An 11,251-nucleotide genomic window follows, 5' to 3' on the forward strand; every position below is an offset into this window, starting at 1 on the left:
GTCAGAATTTTTAAAGCAAAGCTACATAAGGTAAATTTAAAGGAATGAACTACCCCTTCATTAGGGTAGGAAGGAATTTCTCCATACAACAGTAAACAAAACAGAGAGGTAGTACTCAATATTTGTATATTTATGGAGCCCCCGAGCGACCCAGGTTGAAAGTGTTCAGATGGGGGCGCTCTTATAGGAGCATGTGCTTTAACCGAAGGTGTTTAGACCGATTCTAAGGGAAAAAAACGACACAGCTGTTCAATGTTCCAAGTGTTGTTGAGAACATTGCCGTTGTTGTCCTCTAGTCGGTAGCTGCCCAGTCGGATTACCTTGGTTACCGTATAGGGTCCTTCCCAGGGTGGAGAGAGCTTGTGTTTTTCCTTCGTCGATTGGGTCCTTCATAGCACGAGATCACCGACTTCAAGAATCCTTCCTCTAATCTTCCTTTCGTGGTACCTACGGAGGGTTTGTTGATAGCGGGCGGAGCGGATGATGGTTGTCTCGTGGGCCTCTTCGAGTAGGTTGACTGTGTCTTGTTGAGCCGCCATGGCTCGGTCGTGGTCGAAAGCTTTTACTCTTGGTGCACCGTGGTCGAGGTCAGAGGGCAACACAGCTTCCGCTCCGTAGGCTAGGAAGAAAGGTGTGAATCCCGTGGATCAGTTTGGGGTTGTTCTTAGGCTCTAGAGGATCGCTAGGACCTCTACAACCCACTGCCTGGCATGTTTGTTGAGTCAGTCGAAGATGCGCATCTTGAGTCCTTGGAGGACCATGCCGTTGGCGCGTTCGACCTGACCGTTAGTTTGTGGATGTCCGATCAAAGCCTAATCGATTCTGATGCCGTATCCATTGCTGAAGTCTTGGAACTTCTTCCCGATGAAATTGGTCCCGTGGTCCATGATAATATAGTTAGGAACACCGAATCGATAGATGATGTCGAGGATGAATTTGACCGCCTCTTCCGAGCGGAGATTGGTGATGGGCTTGGCCTCTATCCATTTGGTAAACTTGTCGACTGCTACGAGTAGGTGGGTAAAACCACCTGGACCTTTCTTGAGAGGTCCCACCATGTCGAGGCCCCAGACCACGAATGGCTAGGTGATTGGGATGGTTTGGAGCTCTTGCGCTGGTAAATGGGTTTGCCGAGCGTAGAACTAGCAACCTTCGCACCTGTGGATGACCTCCTCTGCATCTTGTAGCGCGATGGGCCAATAAAAACCTTGGCGAAAGGTTTTTTCGTCTAAGGACCTTGGGGCCGCATGATGCCCGTAGATCCCGGAATGGACCTCGAGGAGGATTTGTTTTCCCTAACTGGCGGGAATGCACTTCATGAGTACTCCTGACGGACTTCATTTGTAGAGTTTGTTACTGAGCACGACGTAGGTCTTGGCACATCAAGCGATTCATTGGGCTTTAGTTCTTTCAGGTGGGAGAACCTCCTTGAGGAGGTAGGCGAGCAGTGGTACTTGCCAATCGATTTGATCGAGTACCAATACGGTGACATCCGCTGGTGACATCGTTATAGAGGTGCTAGGATCAGAACCCCTGAGCGCTGACTGGCCATCGGGGTGTGTCTGGGTCGGACCTTCTAGGATGCGGGCGGATGGCTCATGGACATCGTTGACGAAGACTCCGCTCAGGGATGGATCTCACCTGGCGGCCAGTTTTGCGAGGAAATCAGCGGCGTCATTGTCCCTTCGAGGGACGTGATGTAGTTCGATTCCCTAGAATTTGTCCTTGAGCTTGCGCACCTCTTGGCAGTATGCTGTCATGAGCGGACTTTTGCAGGAGGACTCCTTCATGACTTGATCAACGACTAGTTCTAAGTCGCCGTGGATGTAGAGTCACATAGCGGCGAGCTTGATGGCGATGCATAGTCCGTTGATAAGGGCCTCGTATTCCATGGCGTTGTTTGAAGCCGAAAAGTGGAGGCAGATGGCGTAGCGGAGCCTACTCCCATCTGGGAAAATCAGAACCACTCCAACCCTCGAGCTGGGTGCCATTACGGATCCATCGAAGTACATTGTCCAGTATTCATGGGAGACGTCATGGGCCGGTAGCTGGACCTCCGTCCGTTCGGCAACAAAATCCACGAGAGCCTGAGACTTAATTGCGGTGCGGGGGGTATACCTGATGTCATGTCCCATGAGTTCAAGGGCCCACTTAGAGATTCGTCCCATGGTGTTGCGGTTGCGAATGATGTCTCCGAGTGGGTATGAAGTGACGACTGTGACTTTGTGGTTGGTGAAGTAGTGTAGGAGCTTCCTAGTTGCCATTAGTATGGCGTATAGGAGTTTCTATACCTGGGGGTACCGGACCTTGGTGTCGGTAAGCACTTCTCTGATGAAGTATATGGGTCGCTGCACTTTGAGCTAGTGTCCCGGTTCCTCCCTCTCTATGACCAGGGCGGCGCTCACCACACGGTTACTTGCCGCGACGTAGAGGAGGAGGGATTCTCTCTGCTTGGGAGCGACAAGGATTGGGGCTGATGTTAGGGACGTTTTGAGGCTTTCGAGAGCCTGCTGGGCTTCCTCAGTCCAGATGAAGGCGTCCGTCCTTTTGAGGAGCTTGTAGAGCAGCATCCCCCGTTCACCAAGCCAGGAGATGAAGCAGCTTAAGGCAGCCAAGCAACCGGTGAGTCTCTGCACGCCCTTGATGTTGCATATGAGGCCCATGTTGGAGATGGCCATGATCTTTTTAGGGGTTGGATTCGATGCCGCGCTCGGATACGATGTATCCAAGCAGTTTCCCCTTTGGAACCCTGAAAACACACTTTTCGGGATTCAACTTGATGTTGAACCTTCGAAGGTTTGCGAACATCGTGGCCAAGTTTGCGATCAGGTTGCAAGCTTGAGCCATTTTGACCACTATGTCATCAACATAGACGGTGATCGTTGGTTTTGGCCGCTCGGCCTGATCGGGCTGGTTGAACGGGTTGATTTGGTCGATGAAGCATTGCTGCATACACCTTTGGTAGGTGGCGCCATCGTTCTTCAGGCCGAAAGGCATGGTTACGTAGCAGTACGAACCATACAGGGTGATGAATGAGGTTGCGAGCTGATTGGACTCTTTCTTCGTGATATGGTGATAGCCTGAGTAGGCATCTAGAAAGGAGAGGATTTCGCAACCCGAGGTGGAGTCAATTATCTGGTCTATGCATGGTAATGGGAAATGGTCCTTCGGGCATGCTTTGTTAAGTCTGGTGTAATCGACGCACATTCTCCACTTCCCGGTCTTTTTTCTGACCAGGATGGGATTGGCAAGCCAGTCGGAATGGAAGACCTCCCTAATGAACCCGGCTGCCAAGAGTTTGGCGATTTCCTCGCCTATGGCCCTATGCCTTTCGTCGTCGAAGCGACGCAGGCGTTGTTTGGTGGGTTTAGAGCTCGAGGTAAGGCGTAGCATGTGCTCGGCGACCTCCTAGAGTATCCCTAGCATGTTAGACGGCTGCCATGCGAAGACATAGCAGTTGTTGCACAAGAAGTCGACGAGCTTGCTTTCCTATTTGGCCGGAAGCTGGGTCCTGACACGAACTGTCTTGGTTGGGTTGGTGGGATCGATTTCCACCACCTTGGTTTCTTCGAGCGAGCGAAAGGCCGACGAGGAAGTTGGTTGGTTATAGTCCGGGGCTACCGGGACCGATGACTCCCCGAGCCACGGGAGTTCGGACGAGTTGACGACCGCAGTGGTGAGCTCGTAGTGTTCGTGGTCGCACGTGAAGGCATGCGAGAACACGCTGCTCATAGTGATGACGCCATTTGGTCCCAGCATCTTTAGCTTGAGGTAGGTGTAGTTGGGGATTGCCATGAATCTCGCGTAGTATGGCCGCCCCAAGATGGCATGGTAGGACCCTAGAAAGTCCACCTCGAAGGTGAGATCCTCTGAGCGGAAGTTGTTTCGGCTGCCGAACATGATGGGCAGATCGATTTGCCCGAGTAGGTATGCCTGCGCTCTTGGGATTACCCCATGAAAGGGGGAGCCCATCGGGCGGAGTTCCGATCAGGGGATGCGCATGGCATCGAGGGTGTCGATGTATAGGATGTTGAGGCCGCTGTCGCCATCCATCAGCACCCTCGTAAGCTACTTCTTGCGGACGATTGGGTCAACGATGAGTGGATAGCGTCCTAGTCTTATGACGTGGGAGGGATGGTCCCTCTAATCGTAGGTGATCGGAGACTCCAACCAGCTGAGGAAGGAGGGTACGGCCGTTTCAACGGCGCATGCCTCCCTGTAGCATACCTTATGCTGGCATTTGGACCAGATGGCATCGAACCCACTGAAGATCATGATGCACTCCTTAGGTTTAGGGAAACCATCCCCGTCCTTGCCCGCCATGCCACCCCTCTGACTACTAGCTCCTTGCCGTCCCCCTCCTTTGGCGCGCTGGCCTATCGGAGGAAATGTTTGAGGAGCTCGCACTCCTTGTAGAAGTGTTTGATGGGATAGGCATGATTAGGGCATGGACCATCCATGAGTTTGCTGAAGTGGTAAGGCAGTCCTTATTGGGGCTGCCTAGGCACGCGTTCAGCTGCAGCGATCAACGCGATGTCGTCCTACCGGCACCGATCCTTCCTGTTCTTCTTGCCCCTCTGAGTGGAGGGGCCTTCGTCTAGATCCGCACGCTTGGGCCTACCTTTGTCCCGACCTCCGCTGAAGACCACATCGACCGCCTCCTCGCCAGAGGCATGGTTGGTGGCAACATCGAGCAGATCGCGGGTGGTGTGGGGGTTTAGGTAGCCAAGCTTGTGGATCAGGGACTTGCAGTTTGTCCCGGAGAGGAAAGCACTGATGATGTCTGTGTCGACGACATCAGGGAGGGAGTTACAACATTGGGAAAACCTGTAGATGTAATCTCGTAGGGATTCACTGGGCTCCTGCTGGTAGCTCTTGAGGTCCTAGGAGTTTCCCGGGTGGACGTACGTCCCCTAGAAATTCCTGACGAAGACCCTCTTGAGGTCTGCCCAGTCGTGGATGCTGTCGTGTGGAAGGAATTCGAGCCATGCTCGAACATGTTCCCCCACACAAATGGGAAGATATTGGATGATGAAAAAGTCATCATCCACCCCTATGGCTCGACAGGCGAGCCGGGAATCTTCGAGGCAGATGCCTAGGTTCATCTCCCCGGTGTATTTGGTGATGTTGGTGGGGGGCTGGAAATGCTGTGGAAACGGTGCTCTCCGGATGCGCCGACTGAAGGCCCATGGCCCTAGGCCCTCAGGGCTGGGGCTCCGGTTATCTAGTCGGCGATCACACCTAGGGCGTGTTTCACTACTTCCCTCGATGGTTGGGCCAGGGTCCGTGTCGCCTACTACTGTATGGCGGACATTGTTGCTGTGTCAGGCCCGACAATGGTTACTAGCGATGCTACAAGCGTCCTGGTGCGGTTGGTGTGGACCAGGCTCCTGGTTGGATCGTGGCATGGCTACTGCTCCCCGAGCCGAGCCTACCGGCTGTGGCGGCAAGCGAATGGATCGATCTGACTGGTGCGTCCCTGTCCCCTGGTGGGGAGAGAGGGCACGGGTTGGAGTCGTGGTGCGGAGCTTTCCACCTGTTGGATGGCAGCGGCCTCTACTAGAACTCGGAGGTTCTGGTAGACTGCCCGCTCCTGAGGGTCGAGGGGCTCAGGAACACCGCGGAGAAGCATTGCTGCAGTAGCGATATTCTGGCCAGCCTGGGCGAATTGTGGGACATCATTACCCTTGCTCACGATGTCGTGCTGGACCTGACAAGCATGACCCCGGGCGCCACCTACCAGGCCAGGCGCGTGGGGCGCAACGTGCTGTACCAACGGCGCCGGTGCAGGTGGTGGCTGATTCTGCCGTCGTTGTCATAATTCCTCAGCATGTGCTTGCATAGACCCAAGGGCTCCCGCATGCGGGTCCAGAGGGGTGTGAGTTTGCACAAACTCTGCAACCACTGGTGGTTGTCGCGGAGCGTCCACCATAGCGCACTCCTAGGACGGACAGTGGTGGGGTGCCACGTCACCGATTCTTGAACCGTCGCTCTCGCCATCACCATCCGGGAGTTTGTGGGAAATGGCAGGAACGAAGCCCGCCACTCCCACGAACTCGGACGTGAGGAGGGGCGGTGCTAGCATCCTTCGGAGCCCTCAAGCATAGGCATTCGCGGAGGACGCAAGGCTATAGGGGAACTGATCGTATGGTGTTTTTTGGCGTGGGCGGTACATTTCCTCCGGGTGACTGGTGAGAGATAGCAAATAAAGAGCGAGTAGTATGCATATTACTTACAGCGGGGTTTGAGTAGAGAGTTTGCTCGGAATGAAGCATAGATGCCACATCGTCGAAGTCATGCATCCCGAAGTCGATGGAGGACGTCCCTTCGACAGGTGCTAGGTCACGAGCCTCCTCGCGGAGGTGGAGTACACTAAGCCAGTTGGCGACGAAGTCCAGGCTCCCAAAGCGGAAGGCCTGGGCTGGCTCGAAGATGGGCGGAACCCGCATCCCAGCGAGCGAGAGTGCGGGGAACTCCAGCGAGCCAAAACAAATCGTATCGTCCGAGCCCGCCATGGAGGAGTGGCGGAAAAATGGGCCATCCAATGACCAAAAGGTGTTGAACGTACAGCATCTTCCCCATGGACGGCGCCAACTATCGGTGTAGAAAGTGACCAGCTAGTAAATATTTGTAGTTTTGCTATACGTTGTGATCGGAGGTAGCCTAGCGCTCAATGACATAGGATTTATACTGGTTCAGACAACGTGCCCTACGTCCAGTTCGGGTCAGTCGGTGACTTTATTCCTGAGCCCAGATGCTAAAAGTCTATAGTGGGGGTACAAACGAGAAGGAGGAAGAAGGGGGTGTACAAGAGGTTCGATTGGCTCCGACCGGAAGGGTCACGGTCAGAACTGGGTGGTCCTGCGGTTGGGAGTGTTGATGTCTATCTAGTAAGTCTGAGCTTGAAGAAGTCGATCTCCCCTCATTGGAGGGAGCGCATCCCCTTTTATAGATGAAGGGGATGACTTTTACAGGTGAGAGGGAGAGAGTACAGATATTTCTAAGCCTTGCTGCCTACGGTGATGAAAACTAGATAATGGTTGAAGCCCCCCAAAACTGTCGATGTCGCTGTAGGATGTCAGATGTGTACGGGAGGTCGAGCTATCTTCTTCAGGAAGGATGGACGTTGGTACCTGCAAATACTTCTAGATGCCTAGTAGCATGTGAGGAGCCATGCTATGTTCACCCGGTATGGCAAATCATCGAGCCCATACTACGATTGACGTCCAGAGACACACGGGGGGCTTACCATATGGCCCCTACAATACTTTCTGTCAGGGTGGCTGCAGAGCACTATTTTGCGCATGGTATGGTCCCTGATACAGTGGTGTTGACTTATGAGCCATGCCTTGCCTTTCTTCGTATGCCTTCTGGTTCATTCTGAGCGGGCATCCCCGGTCGGATGGTCCCCAGTCGGTTCTGGCACGCCGGTCAAAGAATAACGATGAGCAGGGTTTTCTACGAACCCTGGTCGGAGACATGGGGTCGAAGTCAAAGGCAGTCCTCGGGTCAGGCTTTCTGAGTGGAGGCCGTGTGAAGGCGGTCGGGGCCTAAAGCTAGCGTTCCGATCGGAGAGGCCATTCGGAGTTGGCATGAGCCTGAGGTGCTCCGGTCGGAAAGATGGGCCGAAGGTGGCCAGGGCCTGAAGCAAGTGCTCCGGTCTATTGAGTTCAAACTCTTGGGCCAGTCTAGAAGAAGAAAAGGCCATCCTTCTAGGCCGAGCCTTGGCATGGAAGCCGGTCCCCGAGGGACCCCGGGTTTATGAACCCGACACTTCTTCACACCTCACTGCAAGGGTTATCTTGACATGTTGAGTTAAACACTTATATCTCATTTTCTAGATCAAACACTAGGTTCACAAGCCCACAAACATGTCATATGCTACCACTAGATCATTTCAAGCATACAAGCAATAGTGGTACCATACAAGCATCAAATTCATTTGATTTTTATGAATGAACCTATGACATGATAGGAATGACTAGATGCACTAAACAAGTCCTTAGCAATGAATGAATGAGATGTCAATCAACTTTATATTGCTTTGCTCGAAGGAGATGCATGTCATATATTGGGGGTGCATCAACACATATTTGAGAAGTCAAGTATGTTCAATTCATTCCTTAGCTTGCAAAACCTCTTCTCATCAAGTGGCTTGGTGAATATATCGACAAGTTGATCATCGGTGCCCACACTCTCAATGCAAATGTCCCCTTTTTGTTGATGATCTTTTATGAAGTGATGGTGGATATCTATGTGCTTTGTTCTTGAATGTTGAACAGGGTTGTTGGTGAGCTTCACGTCACTCTCATTGTCATATAGCAATGACACTTGTTTGAACTTGATTCTAAAATCATTCAAAGTATCATTCATTCAAAGTAATTGATCATATGACACTTGTTTGAACTTGATTCTAAAATCATTCAAAGTATCATTCATTCAAAGTAATTGAGCATAACAACTACTGGCCAAAATATACTCTGTTTTGGCAGTTGAAAGTGCTACACTATTTTGCTTCTTTGATGATCAAGACATAAGTGATCTTGCCAATAGTTGACATGTGCCCGATGTGCTCTTTCTCTCAACTTTGCATCCCGCATAATCGGAGTCTGAATATCCAATTAACTCAAATCTTGCTCCTTTGGGATACCACAATCCAACATTTTGTGTATGCTTTAAGTATCTCAATATTCTCTTAGTTGCCTTCAAATGACTTTCTCTTGGCGAGGCTTAAAATCTAGCACACATGCATACACTAAACATCAAATCCGACCTTAATGCGGTCACATAGAGTAGGCTTTCAATCATAGACCGATACATCTTTTGATCCACCATGTTGCCACTAACATCACTATCCAAGTTTCCATTTGTCCCTATTGGTGTACTAATAGCTTTAGCATCATCCATTCCAAACTTCTTGAGCATGTATTTGATGTACTTGCCTTGACTCACAAATGTGTCATTCTTCATTTGCTTGATTTGAAGACCAAGGAAGTAACTAAGCTCTCCAATCATGAACATCTCAAACTCATATGCCATCATCTTTTCAAACTCCTCACAAAAATCTTGATTGGTTGATCCAAAGATAATGTCATCCACATAGATTTGCAACATGAACAAGTCCTTGCCAATCTTCTTGGTGAAGAGAGTGGTGTCAACCTTGACCATAATAAATCCCTTAGAGAGTAGAAAATCCCTCAATCTCTCATACCATGCTCTAGGTGCTTGCTTCTATCCATACAAAGCCTTTTTCAACTTGTAGACATGGTTAGGTTTCTTCTCATCATCAAAACTGGGAGGTTGCTCAACATACACAAGCTCATTATATACCTATTGAGAAATGCACTCTTCACATCTATTTGGTACAACTTGATGTTATGGGCACTAGCATAGGCTAACAAGATCCTAATTGCTTCCAATCTTGCAACCAGGGCATATGTTTCTCCAAAGTCTTGCTTTGTTCCTCACAACTACCCCATCTTGATCTTGCTTGTTCCGAAAGACCCACTTTGTTCCAATCACATTATGATCCTTAGGCCTCTCAACTAACTTCCATACTTGGTTTCTAGTGAAGTTGTTTAGCTCTTCATGCATAGCATTCACCCAATCAACATCCAACAAAGCTTCATCTATCTTCTTAGGTTCAATGGATGATACAAATGAGAAGTGTTCACAAAATGATGCCAATCTTGATCTTGTTTGCACACCTCTAGAGATATCAGCAATTATAGAGTCCAAAGGATGATCTCTTGCCATATTGGTTGGTTGGAGCACTTGAATTTGATTGCTTGCACTTGATTGATCATTTGGTTGAGATGATGAACTAGCCACTTGTTGTTGATCTTGCACTTTGTCATCACTTGCACTAGCTTGATCTTGATCATGAGAACCACTAGCTTACAAATTTTAGTTAGAGAGCACTTGATTCTTGTCATCTTTAACATCAATCACCTCTCTAGGCCTTATGTCACCAATATCCATGTTTTTCATTGCATTGACCAATTGAGTGCCTCTCACATCATCTAGATTCTCATCTTTCTCTTGGGAACCATTGGTTTCATCAAACTCAACATCATGAACCTCCTCAAGGATACCACTAGCCAAATTCCAAACTCTATAAGCCTTGCTAGTAGTAGAGTAACCAAGCAAGAATCCCTCATCACATTTCTTCTCAAACTTGCTCAATCTAGTGCCTTTCTTCAATATATAGCTTTTGGAACCAAAAATCCAAAAGTATGCAATGTTGGGCTTTCTTCCATTCAAGAGCTCATAAGATGTCTTCTCCATCATGGGATGACAATAGAGTTGGTTGTTATAGTAGCAAGCCATGTTGATTGCTTCGGCCCAAAATAAATGACTCACATTGTACTCATTCAACATTGATCTTGTTGTTGATGGTAGTTAATGTTCATCATAAACCATCAATATAACTTATATAAATGCATAAAAAGGATCATCAACATAGGTCTAGGGGTTTAAACTAATAAATTCCATAAGTTTTGGTGAATCTGTGTTTGCAGGAGGATTTACTAAGAAAATCATCAAGGAGGGTCTATTCGTCAAAGCAAATCACGTTTATCCACAGCGAAACTGACGTGGGAAGACTCTAGAAGACTCCAGAAGGCAAACCACCGAAAGTGAATGGTAGGTGGTTACCATGTGGGGCTAGCTAGCCCCACCTATAGGCCGCCTAGCCCCCTAGGCCCACCTGTTAGCCCCTCCTTTGAATGTCAGTTCTCCACCACCTCCTAGATTGTATCTACGCCATTCTTTCAAGTCGGTTTGATCTAAGGGTCCAGAATTGATGCTCTAGCCTATATATAGCAGCCCTTACCCCCCTCCCTAGGGCATCCCTGAAACCCTAATTCATACCTCTCATTCAGAGATCAAGATACACCAGGAGGATTAGGTCTAGACTCCCTAATGTAGTAGATTAGTAGCTCGGGAGTGAGGGTCGAGTTGGGCTCATGCTCAAGTTCTGGATCTAGTCTTGGAGGCTCGGCAAAGCCTTGTATCTTCACTTCCACATCTTGTAAGACTTATTATAAATTCATCATATTCCTATCTACATGGCTATGCTTACTTTTAATATGTATCTTGCTTAGTTGAGGTTATCATTACTTTTGTGTGTGGGTTCATAGAGCACTTAGCCTGCTAGTTTATTGATTGGGCTAAGTAGCTGAGCCTCGTGTAAGCAAGGTGCTTATACGATGCTCTACCTATGAGTACACCCTATTCTCTGGTTGGGTGG

At 49.5% G+C, this 11,251-nt stretch overlaps 1 protein-coding gene across 1 annotated transcript; it reads right to left on the reverse strand.

Moving 5' to 3' along the window:
• Window positions 1-3,489: 3,489 nt before the first annotated feature.
• LOC136468786 (uncharacterized) lies at window positions 3,490-3,972 on the reverse strand. The gene has a single exon (XM_066467228.1). It carries the CDS (start codon window positions 3,970-3,972, stop codon window positions 3,490-3,492), a length of 483 nt encoding a protein of 160 aa, XP_066323325.1.
• Between the last annotated feature and the right edge of the window lie 7,279 nt (window positions 3,973-11,251).

This window comes from Miscanthus floridulus, chromosome 8 (genome assembly GCF_019320115.1).
Source record: "Miscanthus floridulus cultivar M001 chromosome 8, ASM1932011v1, whole genome shotgun sequence".
Taxonomy (NCBI): Eukaryota; Viridiplantae; Streptophyta; class Magnoliopsida; order Poales; family Poaceae; genus Miscanthus; species Miscanthus floridulus.